At 47.7% G+C, this 18772-nt stretch overlaps 2 protein-coding genes across 2 annotated transcripts in view; one reads left to right on the top strand and one right to left on the bottom strand.

Annotated features, from left to right (window-relative positions):
- Positions 1-4340: 4340 nt before the first annotated feature.
- On the bottom strand, positions 4341-6759 carry Cog7 (conserved oligomeric Golgi complex subunit 7). The gene has a single exon (XM_065436181.2). It carries the CDS (start codon positions 6625-6627, stop codon positions 4384-4386), a length of 2244 nt encoding a protein of 747 aa, XP_065292253.1. The 5' UTR covers positions 6628-6759; the 3' UTR covers positions 4341-4383.
- Positions 6760-7058: 299 nt separating this feature from the next.
- The window catches only part of GckIII (Germinal centre kinase III), a 201607-nt gene continuing 189893 nt past the window's right edge, over positions 7059-18772 (top strand). The window contains exon 1 of the mRNA XM_070531556.1: positions 7059-7641. Within this exon, the coding sequence (XP_070387657.1) occupies positions 7627-7641 (15 nt within the window). The 5' untranslated portion in view covers positions 7059-7626. The remainder of the gene's footprint in view (positions 7642-18772) is intronic.

The following is an 18772-nucleotide window of genomic DNA, read 5'->3' as shown; positions in this document are numbered from 1 at the left end:
GCCAGACGAATCTGCCAGCTTTACACATACAAGAGGCATCATGCGAGGTGCTCACCTAATCATATGGCAGCGCGTTTGGGCTGATCAAGAGGAGAAGCAATAAAGTGCTTAGAGGGCAGTTGGACGCCAGTGGACAACTTAGCTGACTTCTGCTATGCTAGGAACACCCGAGTTTGTTCTGTCTTAATAAATGTTAGTTTAAAGTCAGCGCTTTTTCCCTGTTGTATTGAGTCTTTCTTTCGTACTTGGCCAGTTATAGCTAAAACATGAACCAGTATCAACTCGCCCAGTTTACAATTTTTCCTAATAGCTTTTTTATTCACCTGTGTTGCTCAAGGTCACTACAATATGAAGTCTGTGACATTGTACTGATGCTACACTACAGTTCTGGCACGATAATAAAGAACTTTTTCTCTGCTTGTAAGCAGCCTTATTCTGCTTAATGGAGGCAAAACAAGCATTGACCAGACTCAACCAACAGTCTTGCTCTTTTACAACCCTTTAAAACGATGGGCCTTCTTGATTTGTTGCCTCAAACTGCCTAACACTATCCAAGATGCGCCACATGTACACTGATTGGCTGAAATCAGCGGTTCAGACATTGCTGGTCAGTCCAGGACAACAAATCTGAGAGGCCTAGTGGTGCACCATTGAGGAAAAGGTAGTTTATGGAACTAACAGGAACTAACAGGAACTTTCTAACAGGAACTGTTAGAAAGCCTTGCACCCTGGATATAGGAGTGCAACTGCCGAGTGCAGATTGTACATCTGTTTTTGCTGGAAGAAAGATTAGTTTGTTGGTGCGAGTAGCACATGAATCTTTTTCCCTCTGGTATGCAGGGATGTCATACACAGTTATGCACAACATGTGGGGTAAGCATTCTTCGTCGCTTTTTTTTTGTCATGGGTACTACAACCGACAGGTGCAGCGGTGGCATAGAGGTAGAACACCCGCCTCGCGTGCAAGAGGTCCGTGGTTTGAATCCCGGTGCCGGCAATTTTCCACCGGATTAAAAAAAAAAAGAAGAAGAATCCGCGTGTTGATAAAATTGTACAAACAGGCCTGGAGTGTGGCCTGATCCCGGTGACCAGAACCGGTAACGCACTCCCTCACCAGAGCAGGATTGGCCACCCTGGTGCAGTACTTGGCCACAACCTCCTATATGAACACAACAATCAAACCCCGGCCCTCAGTCCCCAGCAGCTGCGAAGCAACTGACCACGGCGGCGGTCAGACCTGCGACGCAGCAGAGGGTGCTAAGAATCACTGGCTCCGGACAGGCCGCCATTGGAATATGAACCTGGCAACGTTTAATGCTAGAACGTTATCTAGTGAGGCGAGTCTAGCAGTGCTATTGGAGGAATTAGAGGGCAGTAAATGGGATATAATAGGGCTCAGTGAAGTTAGGAGGCCAAAAGAAGCATATACAGTGCTAAAAAGCGGGCACGTCCTGTGCTACCGGGGCTTAGCAGAGAGAAGAGAACTAGGAGTTGGATTCCTGATTAATAAGAATATAGCTGGTAACATACAGGAATTCTATAGCAATAACGAGAGGGTGGCAGGTCTTGTTATGAAACTTAATAAGAGGTACAACATGAAGATTGTGCAGGTCTATGCCCCTACATCCAGTCATGATGACCAGGACGTCGAAAGCTTCTATGAAGACGTGGAATTGGCGATGGGTAGAGTGAAAACTAAATACACTATACTAATGGGTGACTTTAATGCCAAGGTAGGTAAGAAGCAGGCTGGAGACAAGGCAGTTGGGGAATATGGCATAGGCACTAGGAATAGCAGGGGAGAGTTATTAGTAGAGTTTGCGGAACAGAATAATATGAGGATAATGAATACCTTCTTCCGCAAGCGGGACAGCCGAAAGTGGACGTGGAGAAGCCAGAACGGCAAGACTAAAAATGAAATAGACTTCATACTCTGTGCTAACCCTGGCATCATACAAGATGTGGACGTGCTCGGCAAGGTGCGCTGCAGTGACCACAGGATGGTAAGAACTCGAATCAGCCTAGACCTGAGGAGGGAACGGAAGAAACTGGTACATAAGAAGCCGATTAATGAGTTAGCGGTAAGAGGGAAAATAGAGGAATTCCAGATCAAGCTACAGAACAGGTATTCGGCTTTAATTCAGGAAGAGGACCTTAGCGATGAAGCAATGAACGACAGTCTTGTGGGCATCATTAAGGAGTGTGCAATGGAAGTCGGTGGTAACTCCGTTAAGCAGGATACCAGCAAACTATCGCAGGAGACGAAAGATCTGATCAAGAAACGCCAATGTATGAAAGCATCTAACCCTACAGCTAGAATAGAAATGGCAGAACTTTCGAAGTTAATAAACAAGCGCAAGACAGCTTACATAAGGAAGTATAATATGGATAGAATTGAACATGCTCTCAGGAACGGAGGAAGCCTAAAAGCAGTGAAGAAAAAACTAGGAATTGGCAAGAATCAGATGTATGCTTTAAGAGACAAAGCCGGCAATATCATTAATAATATGGATGGAATAGTTCAAGTGGCTGAGGAGTTCTATAGAGATTTGTACAGTACCAGTGGCACCCACGACGATAATGGAAGAGAGAATAGTCTAGAGGTATTCGAAATCCCAAAGGTAACGCCGGAAGAAGTAAAGAAAGCCTTGGGAGATATGCAAAGGGGGAAGGCAGCTGGGGAGGATCAGGTAACAGCAGATTTGTTGAAGGACGGTGGACAGATTGTTCTAGAGAAACTGGCCACCCTGTATACGCAATGCCTCATGACCTCGAGCGTACCGGAATCTTGGAAGAACGCTAACATAATCCTAATCCATAAGAAAGGGGACGCCGAAGACTTGAAAAATTATAGACCGATCAGCTTACTGTCTGTTGCCTACAAACTATTTACTAAGGTAATCGCAAATAGAATCAGGAACACCTTAGACTTCTGTCAAGCAAAGGACCAGGCAGAATTCCGTAGAGGCTACTCAACAATAGACCATATACACACTATCAATCAGGTGATAGAGAAATGTGCGGAATATGACCAACCCTTATATATAGCTTTCATTGATTACGAGAAAGTGTTTGATTCTGTCGAAACCTCAGCAGTCATGGAGGCATTACGGAATCAAGGTGTAGACGAGCCGTATGTAAAAATACTGAGATATCTATAGCGGCTCCACAGTCACCGTAGTCCTCCATAAAGCAAGCAACAAAATCCCAATAAAGAAAGGCGTCAGGCAGGGAGATACGATATCTCCAATGCTATTCACAGCGTGTTTACAGGAGGTATTCAGAGACCTGGATTGGGAAGAATTGGGGATAAAAGTTAATGGAGAATACCTTAGTAACTTGCGATTCGCTGATGATATTGCCTTGCTTAGTAACTCAGGAGACCAATTGCAATGCATGCTCACTGACCTGGAGAGGCAAAGCAGAAGAGTGGGTCTAAAAATTAATCTGCAGAAAATTAAAGTAATGCTTAACAGTGTCGGAAGAGAACAGCAATTTACAATAGGCAGCGAGGCACTGGAAGTCGTAAGGGAATACATTTACTTAGGGCAGGTAGTGACGGCTGGTCCGGATCATGAGACGGAAATAATCAGAAGAACAAAAATGCGCTGGGGTGCGTTTGGCAGGCATTCTCAGATCATGAACAGCAGGTTGCCATTATCCCTTAAGAGAAAAGTATATAATAGCTGTGTCTTACCAGTACTCACCTACGGGGCAGAAACCTGGAGGCTTACGAAAAGGGTTCTACTCAAATTGAGGACGACGCAACGAGCTATGGAAAGAAGAATGATAGGTGTAACGTTAAGGGATAAGAAAAGAGCAGGTTGGGTGAGGGAACAAACGCGAGGTAATGACATCTTAGTTGAAATCAAGAAAAAGAAATGGGCGTGGGAAGGACATGTAATGAGGAGGGAAGATAACCGATGGTCATTGAGGGTTACGGAATGGATTCCAAGGGAAGGGAAGCGTAGCAGAGGGCGGCAGAAAGTTAGATGGGTGGATGAGATTGATAAGTTTGCAGGGACGACATGGCCACAATTAGTACATGACCGGGGTTGTTGGAAAAGTATGGGAGAGGCCTTTGCCCTGCAGTGGGCGTAACCAGGCTGATGATGATGATGACTACAACTGAAGCTTGTACCTTTTGGTATTTCACTTATGTCACTGACATGCAGATTACGATTACATGTTGCGTTTGCAGCCTTTCGTGCCACATTTTGAGAGCAGCAATCACCATTTCTGTTTTCCATTAAAATGATGTCTGCTTTCCAGATAATCTCTTGTACACAAACACTTGCACACACAGCAAATAAACACATGGAAAACAAGGGGCACACACATAAGCAGAGAAGTGTTTATTTCAATAACACACCCTAGCTGAGTTCACCGTATTCCTCTCATCATACGCACTGTTTGTACTAGCTGACTAGGTTTTCCAACTGCAGCAGCTGCAAACTTTTCAGGTGGGCTTTTCAGAAGTACCACTAACTGCTGAAGGCTCTCTAGTGGAGGTAAACCAAGGTCATCCAATACATTGCACAGGTAACTGATATCAGTAGCCAGTTGTGCCGATGCTTGCCTTGTCAACCTCTCGATCTGCATCACTGTGTCAATGTACGCGTACATTGTGGCCTGGGCTACACAGCCCAGGAGGTAGTCTGCCACGTGGTCAGTGCTGATGCCTTCAATTACATGGGGAAGATTGCTGTGTTTTAATGCTGTTGACAAACCTTCATTCTCTTCGACTATGAACGGCTCAATGTGCTGTGGTATGGTTAGCAGGTACTGGCCAATCTGTGTGATGTACTCCATGGGGGAAATGCTGAACGCTGGCAAGTCCATTGTCAAAACACCGTCTGGGTTCTCTAGGGACCACACTTTCAGGGAAGGCACACCGCTGAAGTGGCGCTGCACTTCTGCAAAGACAGTGTCAAACGTGAATTTGGTGAATTCTGTGCATAGTTTTGCGATGGCCCGCATGCTTTCTGGGAATGCAACAAAGTCTTCAAGGTGCACTTGCATAGCAAAGTCCCTCAGACTGCACTGCATGACGGATGGCAGCAGCAGTGTGACATAGTCATTCAGAATGTTACCCTTGTTGTCCTCTGTGCCCTCATTAGACCCATTAAATGTGCTTTTTTGAATATGGAGTTGTTTCAGTGCAGATTTAATGTTTGCCGTTATGCTCTTATCGAAAGCAGCAAGTTGAATTGAGATTTCACCAGCTGCTTGCATGCACTTCAGGGCATACTGAAACATTGTCCAACTGTCCAATTCATCTTGCTTTGATGAAGACTTCAGCTGCATCAGTACAGCATGGCAACGCTCAAAGTAAGCTCGGAAAAGCGCCTTTATGGACTTCAACAACTCTGGATATGAACATCCATGAAGAAGAATGCTGCAGCGTTTCTCCGCTTCCTTGGCCAGTCCAAACACCTTGAAAACGGAATCTGACAACAGGGTTACAGAATCTCGTATGTCATCACTTTGTGTCGGTATAAGCGACAATTCTCCCAGCAAGCACTTTTCTTCCAATTTGTCATAATTTTCGATGTGTGTATGAAACATGGAAAATACACATTTCATCAAAGTCACGACATGAGGGCTGGACATGAAGTCAGGGTTAGCAGTTGATATGGAGTGAGCAAGACTTTTACAAAGCTGCTCGGAGACTTGAAGCACTTCAGTTAAGTAAACTGTCGAGCTGTTCTGCTGCTTCATCGCGGCCTCTAGGCAGAACTGCAAACGGGGGTCCAGGTTTGAGATGGCGTCGACAACGACCTCCGACAGGATGAATACGGCTGGCGGTTCAGGGAACACCTGATTGCACCAGGTCACCTGGGAGTGCCACGACGCTACGAGAACGTCGTAGAAGTTGTTCAGCCATTCAAGAAACGTGTCATCGACCTCGCTGTCGACAATCTTGCGCCAAGCGTCGACAAGTTTATTTCTGTAGCAGTTGTGGTAATATTTCAGTAGTTGCTGCATTCGTCTTATGTCGGAAAAGATGCGCACGTAAGACTTAGCAGCTTCAATCGATTGTGTTGTAAATGCCTGAACCAAGAGCGGGCTCAGCATGGCCTCCAGTTGGTTTTTGAGCGACTCTAGCTTTTGCAAGCGTTGGTCGTAATCGGGAACATCCACAAGTATCTCTAAGCTTGTCTGCAGACCCACAAGCCTCTCCGTGATCGTCTGCACGTCGCCGCTCTGGAAGACCTGGTCGACGTCAGCTGAGAGCGTCGTCCAGTTGTCGGCTTCTCTCAGTGCCTGATTGGCATCCAGCATCCTCAGCTTGATCGTGTCCAGTTCAAGTAGGGTTCTCATTGACGTCGACGAATCTTGCTCTACCTTAGCAATGTCCTTCTGCACAGCAGCCATCTGTAATTTTAGCAACGCTGCTTCTTGTTGCATTGTCTCTACCTCACGTAGCACCCTTGGTAGATTCTGTTGCACTTGCTGAGCGGTTTCTTCCAGAGCGCTGTTCATCTCCTGAATGAACAGCTGAAGCTTGAATGCCACTTCAGACGCGTATGCTTCCTTGTTTTCTTTAGCTTCTGGCACCTGGAATGCATTGTTGACCCACTCTTTGGCGTCAAAGTTTTCATTCGAAAATGCCGAAAGGTTCATACTACAACCAGTTATAACTCGACTAGTTCCACCATAGAATAAAGAACCGTTCCACGTCAAGATTTTTTGTTTACAACACAGCCACAGAATTTAGAAACCAACCGCAGTTACGCATGCCACCGTACCGTACCTGCGGTAAACGCAGTGGTGCCATAATTTCGTAAGGTACAAATTTTTGTAGGAAACTCTATGGTACAAATACGAGAAGCATAAATGAGTATTTTTTTAAATATGACACATCATTTTATCTTAATTTTATTGTATTACAAATTGCTACAAAGGCTTGTTTATTTACTAAGAACCTACCGAGCACTGCCGAGAATGTGCCGAGCAGTGCCGAGTGGTGCCGAGAGCCTTAAGAACTACTTTGTTGAGAGCATGTAGCTAACCGGTTCCGGCGTTTTGCGAATTGTTGCGCACACAATTTCCGGTGCTTTTGCTGTATTCATGCCCTTAATGGAAACTTTGCTGTAATGGCGTCTGGTAGTTTTCATGAAATGTGATGCGGTTTGTTGAGTGGATCTAAGTGTTTTTATTGTCTTGTGCTGCGTGCGCCATGAACTACAGTGACGGGAACGCGTAAGTGCTCTTGTTATAGTGCGGCTGACCCTATCAGCCGTTCTTGACAGTGGAAGCTTCGAAAGACAGGTCCACTGTGGCCGCCGGGTGATCGCGTATATTTTGTTAGGCTTATCGGTGCCCGCATCTTCACGTTTTCTTTCGCGTCGCATCGATTCTACCTTCTGTCAAGACGCGGGAACAGTCGAAGCGGACGTCACTGCAGTGCTCGAATTGTGGAGTGACGCTTCAGCGCAACAGTTGGCCACGAACGGACGCAGCACGGATTTGCGGAGTGCTCGGTAGGAGTGACTGACTCAGGTGAAATCTGTTGGGGTCGCTCAGGTGGGCCTGTGTCTGTGCCGACGCTCCCTCGCAAATGACCTCTGGAACCTAGGGGCGCGTGTTCGTCGATGTGTCTACGCGACTCTTAACACCGACATGGCGTTCAACGAGGTGGGTGCAGTTTGTCAGTTTTCTTACTCTCCTTTTCTTATTTCAGCTTCCTCCGCAGTCTGGCTGCTCGTCCTGTCGTGTTGACGCGCTTGGTAACGTTGCCAGCGAATTTCACCGCTCATCTTAGCTACTTAAGTTGCTTAATAGCTTTGCGCGCTGCGTCGCAAGTACTAGTGGTCTGGACAGTTTCACAACAGTTTCACAACCACCCTCCGTGGTACCGGGAAGCGCGCTTTCTGAATAGGCGTGCGCCGATATGTGGCATCGCGCCGGTGCCGCGTCGCACCTGCGTTCGGCCGCTTCCGATGACACCGTTCGAGCGCTCTCGCAGGGCCTACCAGGCTATGGCTTAGCTTGGTCGAGGCAGAGAAAGCCGTGTGTGATTTGTCGTCCCTGCGGATTATATACGCTTTCGTGAAACCCTTTGGCGTTTCGAAGGGACATTAAGGTGCAAACGTGATGGTAACTTGGATCTTGTCACAGATAGTAGAAATGGTGGCGGGCAGAAGTCACTCGCTGGCTCTGTTGGTACAAAGTTCGAATAGTTCATTTTTCTCATCTGAGCTCGACATTATGTTTAAACGACTGTGATATGGCGAAAGTGTTTACGGATGGTTACGGAGCTGCCTTTTCTGTGTTCTCGCTCTTCCCCAAATCAGTGCCGAGTGAAAAGGAATTAAAGAATATGTGCGTTGCAGGAACATTTTGTATGGTCTAGGTTGACCACACAACGTGGCCAATGTAAGTGGTACCCATGTGCTCCGCGGTATTTAATTTTGGCTTTGGATCACCAGCTGTGGTACCACTTCCCCTACAAGGATGACGTATGTGTAATACAACGCACATAACGTCAAAAATATGTTCGTATGTCCTTCCGAGTCATGCCGCAAGACTAGCTGCCTTACACAACATATTTAGCCGTGTCAGGAAATTGCACTATTTTATCATATTGCTTCAACACTTATAGCCATTGTAAACTCTTATCGGCAGTGAAAAAGAATGCTAATGCAAGTACATTTCTGTCCGTCTAATATCACTGTTGCCACAAAAAATGTGTTCAGTATTAGAAGCAAAATTGTCTCACTGGAAGTGATACACAAGGTTCCCTAGTGAGGAAGTCTAAAAGTAACTGGGCGGGAGAGCCAAGTTTAACAGAAGTCAACATACGCCTGTATCTTGCAAACAAAGTGACTATACTACTGTGACCTTGAAGGGCACACTAACTAAACCACATAGATAAATAGCTTAAAACTGTTTGGAAGGCAAAATTTGTTTGGAGGGCAAATGTAGTGGGCTAACGACACAGAACCTCCGTGCCACCGTTGGCAGCAGAAACTGTTTTTCCACTTAGCCATTGGCAGCAGGTAAGGTTACTGTACCAGTAAGGTAATCTTGGCATGAATCCATAGCAGTGTACCATGAAAACAAGGAGAAAAATATACGCACAAGTGCTCTTTACTGTTTGTACTGAGGTTCTGGCTAAGTATCCATTTGTAATTCTTTGCCAACTTTAAGGGTTATAAAGGGGATGAGTTTTATGGTTTCATGTCGTTTACAGAATACCTTGATAATCTTGTTGCGTAATTCAGGTAGTTTTCAATTTCTGCTACCTGACGTCAAGCTTGATAGAACGTAATAGTAATATACTGGGGATTATAGCATCTTCAGTGGGCAAATACCATAATTTGTCTGTATCACTTGTTGCATAGTTGGTGGATCATTTTCTGGATCATTCTCTGTCCACATATGGACAGGCAGTCTATGGGATAGAAATTGTACCACAATAAGACGAACGAAGCCGTCGCGCTAGAAGTTCAAATGCTAGGGAAAAACCCTTGCTGCCTGTTGCCTTCACAGGACATATATAGATACGTCGGAAAGAACTGCCGTGGAAGGCAGTTACACACAGGCATGAATAGGTTGTTCTGGCATTTACTGAAACTGAATAAGCTCTAGCGCATCCCGACAAAATGTGTTTTCATCTGTAATTTTTTTTAATCTTGCATTGAGCCACTTTGCTCTTGTCCTGTTATTTTCCCCGATTTCATCATGGTCTGCCACTACCTGCCTTGTATGTCAGTTTCTCACCATTTGGGCCACCTCTAAAAGTAAATGTAGCATGCATACACCATTCTCATTTGTAATCACTTTGCTAGGTCGAACGAGGGACATCTCAGGCTGGAGCCAACGTTTAGACTAGAGGACTTGGCCGTAGTAGGGTGTACCAGCTGTAGTTAGGTACTGAGACAGGAGGTGATCCGTCCCCCGTGCTTTTTTCTTCAGTTGACTTGCAGGGCATTCGCTCATGTCATGATACGCATTTCATTGCATCGTTGTCGTGAAATAAAGGCTCGCGGAGGCGAGGCGCCCGACCACCGCTTGCACGCCTCGCCGACGCAGTGGTTCGTGCCCGCTTCATCTTTGCCGCCCTGCGCCACTTATTTAGTTTTTCCTGGATTCTGCGAGTCTCCCTGATGCGCGCATATTCGGCTGCCTCTCTCGCCCTAGTGTGCGCTGTTAGCAACGGCGCGCGTAACGGTCGCTTAGTGCCGAAAACGAGTCGAGACAGTGCCAAAACTGGTCCGCGGACCGCATCTCAGCGGCGGTGCCGTTTTCGCTCTTTTTTCGGGCTTCGTAGCCGCTCGTTCCGCGTCGAAGCCCCACCTTGCGAGCCATGGCGCGCGCACACACTACCGCTGTGCGAGCGATTCAGCCTCCTTTTAGAGATTCTGCTGCAGCCTTGCAGAGGTTGTGCAGGTTCCAGAAGTTGCGAACTCCCAGTGATGTCTCTTTCAAGAACCGACCGAGTTAGTGTGTTGCGACGAAGTAATCATAATGAAGCTAACGGCCGAAATAACAGAATTTCACGCCAGCGAAAAAAGATAAGTGCGGAAGGCCTACGTGACCGGCCGTGAGTGATCTATTCGAGAGGATGGATGTATGGATGGATGATTGAGGCTCAACCCTTTGAATGGGGCGGCGGCGGCGCGCGCCACCTAGCCTTGAATGCATGCATGCATACCTATGTATTTACTCCTTTACTTTTGCGTTGTTAATATCCACCAATCAGATAGCCCCGTTTAGTTATTTCTACCTACAAAGTCTATTTTACTTTCACTGTCTTTAAAACCCAAAGCTTTGAATATTTCCCCGTTACATTCAACTGCAGAGTGAAGTTGTTAACAAGCAAGTATCAGGTGTTCAGCCGCTTCCTCCTCTCCACACGCCCCGCACAACAAATCTATCTCCTGGTATCTGGCTCGGTACGTTTTAGTCCGCAGTACACCTGTCCTGGCCACAAACAACGATGTGCTTCCCTTAGAGCTATTGTAAATATTTTCTTTGGCTATTTCTTGCTTAAACGTCCTGTATGTCTCTAATGCTGATTTGGTTTGCATCTCTGTTTTCCACATACCCCTCTCTGTCTCCTTAACCTTTTTCTTGACGGATGATTCCTTACCTGTCCCCCCACTGCTGCCCAAGTATTTGCTTGACAATTTTCTAGTTCGCTTCCTCCACCTTGTGTCAACATTCCTCGTGTATAACTAACTGAAAACCTTCCTAGCCCACCACATTTCCCCCATTTTTCTCAATCGCTCCTCAAATGCTACCTTGCTACTAGCCTCTCTGCCCTCGAAAGAAGACAATACCAGATCCCCCTGCACCCCAAGATTTGGTGTCTTGCCATGTGCTCCCAGAGCGAGCCTACCCACACCACGTTGCCTAGTTTCCAACTGTTGCCGGGTCTCTGCTCTCATACATAGAACTGCATTGGCAAAAGTCGGGCCTGGAACCATTACCCCCTTCCATATCCCTCGTACTACCTCGTACCTACTACCTCGTACTACCTCGTACCTACAGTGCCCTACTCTTCATAATCGCTGCACTTCTGTTACCTTTAGTCGTTACATATTTTTCGTACTCTGTCAGATACTTAATGCCATTATTTATCCACACCCCAAGATACTTGTATTTATCGGCTATCTCCAGCGTGGCCTCCTGTATATTATGCTCGCCGCAAATGTTATCATTAAAAATCATGACTGCTGATTTTTCTTTGCTAAACTTCAAGCCTAATCTGTCTCCTTCTGTACCACATATGTCCATCAATCCCTGCAGATCTTCTGTATTGTCAGCCATTAATACAATATCATCTAGCAAGTTCCGTAGACTGTCACGCCACCCCGCGGCCATCGGCGAATTGTTTTTTGAAAGAGTATCGCCGTAACCGCAGGCGGAGCGGCGGTAGCGCATTTGCCTGCTTTCTTCCTGGCGACCAGTAGGCTTGATTATCTGTTTTTACGCATAGTTCGTGCAAGGTGAAATTCAAAAGCAGTCGCATATGCTGCTTGCCGCAATGCACCAACAGAGCTGTGGCAAGTGAAGTGAGCCTCCACTCGTTCACCCAAAGATGCGGCAAAGAAGGAATGGGTTGTCACGCTGTGAATTGGCAAGGCGGGTACACCACCGATGAAAGTGTGCAGTGCGCATTCTTGTATTTGTTTTCCTGTGGAGAATGGATGCGTTAGTCAGAAAAATAGAGCTTGCAACAGTGTATTGCAGCAGCGCGAACGGCGTGGCTTTGATCCCGAGTATAAGTAGTACGTGGGCGAACGGCGGAAGCATTTGCTCAGGTTTCGCCTGCATCAGCTCGTAGCGTGTGGTGGCCGCGGTGTCCCCGTTCGCCAGAAACGCGCGCTTTCGTTCTCGCTGCACCCCGTGGCACTCCGCGTGGCCAAGCTCGAGCAGTGCACTTGTGGCCAGCGCAGCGAGAACACACGAGCATTTAACATAAGAGCTGACATGTTTGTAGCACTTTGTCGCAGCTCTAGATACATGCTACAGTAGATATACGTGGGCGGGCGTAGTAAGGATTTGACCATGTTTCACCGGCAGCCGCTCACAGTGTGTGGTCACCGCTGTATCATCCCGCCAGAAACGCATGTGTTTACGTTCTGGGCTGTACCCCGTGCGCCAACGCTCGGCCGGGCTTTGCGTGGCGGCCGGTAGGTGCTCTGTCCCGTCTCCTTCCTTGTTGTGTGTGTTCGCGAGTACCAAAGATGGTTTGCGGCTACACTGGTCCTGATAACAAGATCGGTAGAGCATAAAACACAGACACCGAATCCGCGACGTGAGCGCAAGCTTCTGTCATGACTCCTCGACACTGGAACGATGGTACAACTGTACCAGCGAAAAATAAAACAACTGGCATGGCTTTCTTTACATCTGCATGCGCTAGCATAGCTACGCACGAAGAAGTCTGAAAAGTCGCACTTGTGGCAACCTTAGTGATATCCTTCCTTTAATTATCGAAATATCTCCCCATAACAACTCAATCCCTGAAACGAGCTCGAGAACATCACAGATCAGTAAAATTACTCTGTTGCTAAACGGCATTGCGCTAAAAGCAGGCGTTGTGGACCGTCGCGATTAGCAGGAAGAGAAAGATAAAAGACAAGCTAACGTTTTCTGATATAACCTTCCCGGTCATCCATTCCGGCTCGTGCGGCTTCTGTCGGTCATGTGATGTCTGCAGCCAAAGCCCTTCCACAGTGACAGACGGTGCGGTGCGCTGCAGGCCTTCATGACCTCTTCCCCTTCAACGAGTCATCGTATCCGCGTTTCTTATCGGTGTCTATGCGGCGCACGATGTCGTTTAGCGACAGTGATCGTGAGAAAGGTAGAGCGATCTTTAAGCGCTAAGCCAAATATGAGCTGGCGTGAAGGACGCACCTGCGCTCAGGCAATGGCTCAGGGGTCCCTATACTATCCGTGGACGCCATAGGATGGATGAATGTTATGAGCGCCCCCTTTAGAACGGGGTGGTGGGTTGCGCCACCAAGCTCTTGCTATTATACTACCTAATGTCCTACCTAGGTTTAAAAAAATATATATATATGAACTTCCACAACCAAATTCTCTGATCCCCTATTGCGAACTTTGCTTTTGTACGTCACCGTTTTTTGTCGTTTCCCTACTTTTCTTACACCAATCTTCCAATCGCCTCTTACTAATCTCTATTGCGGACATGTTTACTTTTCCACTGCTCTCGCTGAACCCAAGGGCTTCAAGGAGGCCAGTGGTGCCTAAATCGACCGCTGGGCAGACGTCTTCACATTCTAATAAAACATGCTCCATCGTTTCCCTAGCTTTACCCCAGCAAACACGTGCTTCTTCTTCCTTTTTATATCTCGCTTTATAGGTGCGTGTTTTAAGGCATCCCGATCTCGCTTTGAAAAGTAATGAGCTTCCCTTTGAGTTATCATTTTTTCTTTCCTGATATCCTTTTCCTCTTAAGTAGTTACTCGTGGCAGGTTTATTTTGCATTGCCGCCACCTATAAAATTATTTCAGCCTCTCTGACTTTCCGCTTGACGTTCTTTCTTGCTGTGTTGCCCACCCTACAGGCCGCATATTTGTTGGTAAGCTTCCTACTTTTCCTCCACTGTGAATCAGTGTATCGAGTCGCCCTGCGTGCCACCCATAGGCGACAGAACTTGCGAATAATGGCTGTCGCCATTAAAGTATGAATGCTGGTAGTATGAATATGAAATATGGTATGAATATGGTAGTATGAATATGAATATGGAAGTATGAATGCGAACTTCCAAAAGAGAAGGGAGTTCCGGAATTTTACGTGCCGAAACCACTGCATGATTTGGCGACACGCTGTGGAGGGCAGAGGTTCCGGATCAGTTTTTACCCCCTGGGATTTTTCGGCGTGCACCTAAATCTAAGTACACGTGCTGTTCTGGGTTTTCCGCCTCCATCGAAATGCGGCTGGGAATCGAACCCGCCACCTCGTGCTAAGCGGCGCAACGCCACAGCCGCTGTGCCACTGCGGCGGCGCAAAATATAAGGAAAAGAGGGGATGGAGCTTGCAGGCAACAGCGAGACGGAGAGACAAGATGCTGAATCAGCACTTAAAGCATTCTATTGAAAAAAGAAAACATTTTCCTTAATTTGCCAGAAAAAAAAAAGAGTGACCACTACCAGGGGAAAAAAAGTGGAGGGCGATGTTTCGCTCGAGTAGAACCGGGAATTGGCGAATGGGGACTCCCCCTCCCCCCATTTCCTCCCCCTCCGCCATTGGCAGAACGTGCCGTAGAAGGCCTTGTTCAAATCGGCATCGGTCGCCGATCTCAACTCAGTTCACGAAGTCGACAGCCTAGGGGAGGTGTGCAAGGGGTCGCGTACCACGCCTGCGTTCGCAGACACTGTATCGTGACCCTTAATTCTGTACACCGGGTGTTTTTTTTTTAAATAAGAATATTGCCTGTGGCAAATAGCATAATCCTATGCCCTGAGCTAAATTGCTCGTTGAGGTGGCCACAAATTCTACGTGAAATTGAATGATTTACATAGTTACACTAATCACTTTTTAATTATCTTACGGCTCATATTTCGATTTACGAATTGTAGCCGGCGAGTTCGCAAAGGTACCCATTTGGAACGAAGCCTCAGTACTGCAGCAGTTTCGAGATATTAATTTTTTAAGTGTCCGACGAAATGGATTGGCGCTCCAGTAACTCTTGTGCTTCGCATACTAAAACAGCGTTCTTCTCTAAAAACTGGAACTACAGTGCATTTCTTACCGCAAGCTTGACGGCACGTGACTTGAAACTGGTGCCATCTTCAGAATTCGTTCGAAGCCGATATGCCTTGCAATTGCACTTCATTTCAATTCTTAGATTGAAATAGTGCCGTAATATAATTAGTAAGGCAAGTTAATTAGTGAACTTTTGTTCATTAGTCGAATACGAATGTGATTGCTCGTGCAAGTAATGTCCGCTTCTTTTGAGTAATCCAGTTCAAGAGTTAGGATTGTTCGACCTGCCTGGGGCAGTGAAATAAAAAATTGGTGCAGCTATAAAAAAAGAAAAAAAAACCCTAAGGCTGTGCGGCAATTGCGGAAAAAATAAAGCGAGGGGGGGGGGTGAGGAGCGCTGCGAGCGCTGTTGTAGGCGATTAAGCTCAAGTGCCAGAAGGAAATTGCAAGCTTCATTTAGTTTAATTCACAGCTACGACTGCTCTAAAATGTTTATATATATATATATATATATATATATATATATATATATATATATATATATATATATATATATATATATATATATATAAACATTTTAGAGCAGTCGGCGGCCTAACTTAGTTTAGTGCGGGAGTATAGTTTCTTTTTTGGCCCATCAGCAGTGCTACCGCAAGCATAATCGGATGTTGCGTTTTTCCGAATTGTTCGTTCTTTTTCTATATACACACCTAAAATCTGTAAACTGGATTCTGCTGTAAACTGTTAAAAAAAAAGAAAAGAAAGGAGAGACTCGTTGGCACTGTCAGAATGCATGACGTCACCGCGAGCTTGTGCGTTAACTTGAGGGAGGCCGTCTTTATATATATATATATATATATATATATATATATATATATATATATATATATATATATATATATATATATATATATATTCTAAAGGGATTTAGTGCGAGCAAGTGCACTTGCGGAGAGTGTACCCGTACTTAAGTGCGCTTTCCCACATCGAAACGTCGCAAGCGGAGTGTACTCGCAGAAGAGTGCACTGCGGTCGTGAACGCACTTTGCTGGTCGAGTGCGTAGCCTCGCCGTCAGCGGTTTCAACGATACAAAATGTAATGCTTAGCAAAAGGACACAGAAGTTCATTGTAGCTGTTGAACAGCTTTAAAGGAAATTATCAGAACTCGCTGATATTCTGTTCAAGCACGATCAAATGCCGCCTCGTCGCACGCCACCATCGTGTTCTGGATTGGCTATGCATTCTTCTTGGCCGTCCTTGACTTGCAACACTCTGATAAAAATATTTTCGTTTTTTTTGTGGAGTTAATATATATTAAGGTTTTTTTTATTTATAATACAACTAAACGAATCACATTTTAGAAGGTTCTTTCTTTATTTTAATGTACATATTCAATAAACGTTAGTCTGCCGCCATTATTTTTGGTGCGAGTGCGCTCTGTTCTCCCGTTTAGCACCGCGTAGCCTCAAGTGTCATTCAAGGTCCCGAAGTGCACTCTCCGCAAGTGCACTTGCCCGCTTGACAGGGCGATCGTTATGCTTTGAGCCGCGGGCGGCTGTGTCGTTTCGACGGTAACAACGCTTCCTGGATTTACGTCGCCGCTGTGTTGTGCGTTTTCCCTGTCGGGCTTCGTCGGCGGTGTATCTCTCGTTCTTTGGCACGTGCGCAAGGAAAGGAAGGTGGCGCGACGTCGGGCACGCGCATCGCTCTTTTGATCACGAGACGGAATCGAGAAGCGCACGCTCGTCGTAAACCGGAAAGACCAGCGTGCCGCCGCCGTCGTCCCTGGCCCCTGGCACTCGCGGCTGCAGATTGCCTGCGCCGCTCCCTCGATGCGGCGGTGCGAGCGGAATGACGCGCGACGCAGCGAACTTCGCTGGAGTAGCACGCGCTCCGAGACCGCGAGAAGGTCGGAGCTCGCGCTGCTGAACGTAGTTGCGGCACCAGGCTGAGCTTGGCCCGGAGCGGAAATTGTTGCTCGCAGCGGCGTGTTGACGGCTGGTGTTGGTTTATCTAGTGGACGTTAGGTGCGATCGGTCCCACCAGTTTATATGCCGCCGAGACGATTCCACCATGTCCGACGATGTGTGTTTGGTTGCGTTGTTCCAGTAGAGAAACGAGAGGAGCATTGCGTCGAAAGCGATCGGGTTCTCCGGCCGCTCTGATAGGTGTTGTGGTCGCACAGCCGCGTTATGTTATACGCCTGGTGTAGCTACTCCTCCCGGTGCTCAGGCGCGCTTCTTCCATGAGCCGTGCGAGATGCAAGTACCTGTCGGAGACGGCGGTTGCTGCGGGGGCTACGAGCCGAGCGAAAAGAAACGCCAGTACACGTGCTGCCCTCCGCGGCAGGCTTCCTTGGTGTGCTACGTAATGAAATAAGCGAAGAAGGCGTCTGCCGAGGAAAGGGGGTGCGAAGGCGACCGGCACTTTCCGCGTTCCTCGGCGGCCAGCTCCGTTGGAGCGGGCCAAACGGCTTTGTTATCTGGCCGTAAACAGGCTGTCCGGCCTCATCGCGGCCGTTTTCATCTCGAGCAACGCGAGCAGCCTTCGCAGGAGGCAATCGAGGCACGATCGCGTCACCGGCCCGTCCGGCGAGGTCTTTGATGGCGCGGTATTGTCGTGACGACGGGCGATGCCACCGCATTGGCCAGGGACCGCGCGGCAGCGGTGGAACGGAGGAGCGGCGGGAAGCCCCAAATGGAAGAGGGCGCGAAAGGATGTCGGCTGCTGCCACAGGCTGCGAGGAGGACAGGCCGAAATAAGTACAGCAAAGGCGCGGGGTGGCCGATCGGCGCTGTCTGCCAGCCGGCGCATTGATGGGATTGCTGCTGCGCCGGCGACTGCGGTTCTTTCGGGTCTGCGCGCGTTGGATCCGGCTGCGCCGAAATCTCTCTCGGGTCACCGGAGAAGCGGACGCAGTGGAGCGTCCGCTGTCGATGCCTTTTGCGGCCGCAGCCGGCGCCCCTTCAGCGGTCGCTCCTTTTAGCCGAACACGCGAAAAGGAACAAATAAATGTCGACGCAGATTTGGGGCGGCTCGCAAAGGGCGTAGATTAAAAGCTGTCGCGCTCTGTTAGGGATTACGCGCGCCGAGCGCCCGATGGAGCGGATTGACTGTGCAGAGCGCCGGCTGTATATTGAACCATGCGCGTCCACCTTATCCTCGGTAAAGGTTGGTGACCTTGAATAATAAGCAGTAGCTTTGCACAAGGAAGGACTGGCCTCGCTCGCGTCGCTTTCTTCTGACAGTACTTTCTGTGACTCCGCCGTGCGCTTCGGTTTGACGAGTGCAGTATTCTTGAGCGCATCGTATACCCTGAGAGTCCTCGCCACTCTAGACCTGGGCCGGTTGTCTCGTTGGTGCTGATAACAGGTCGCCGTTACTTGCTTCCTGGCTTCGGGTAGGTGGTGAGCAAGCGTGATAGGCGTCCCTGTCCTAAACCTGTCGTTGTCCTCGTAATGTGCCGTGCCGTATCGTACTCACGTTTGCCAACAAGTGCAACTTGAGACACAACATCGCGCCAGGCACTTTGTTCCCGTAACGTTAGGGAGATGTTGCACGCTTATAGTAAGTAGCTTTGTT

The sequence above is a fragment of the Dermacentor albipictus genome, chromosome 1, assembly GCF_038994185.2.
Source record: "Dermacentor albipictus isolate Rhodes 1998 colony chromosome 1, USDA_Dalb.pri_finalv2, whole genome shotgun sequence".
Classification (NCBI taxonomy): domain Eukaryota; kingdom Metazoa; phylum Arthropoda; class Arachnida; order Ixodida; family Ixodidae; genus Dermacentor; species Dermacentor albipictus.
The sequence above is the reverse complement of the archived record's forward strand: the minus strand, read 5'-3'. Positions and strand labels throughout refer to the sequence as shown.

Coding starts and splice junctions, on each gene's coding strand:
- Cog7 (XM_065436181.2), bottom strand. CDS start 6,627: ATGAACCTTTCGGCATTTTCGAATGAAAACTTTGACGCCAAAGAGTGG.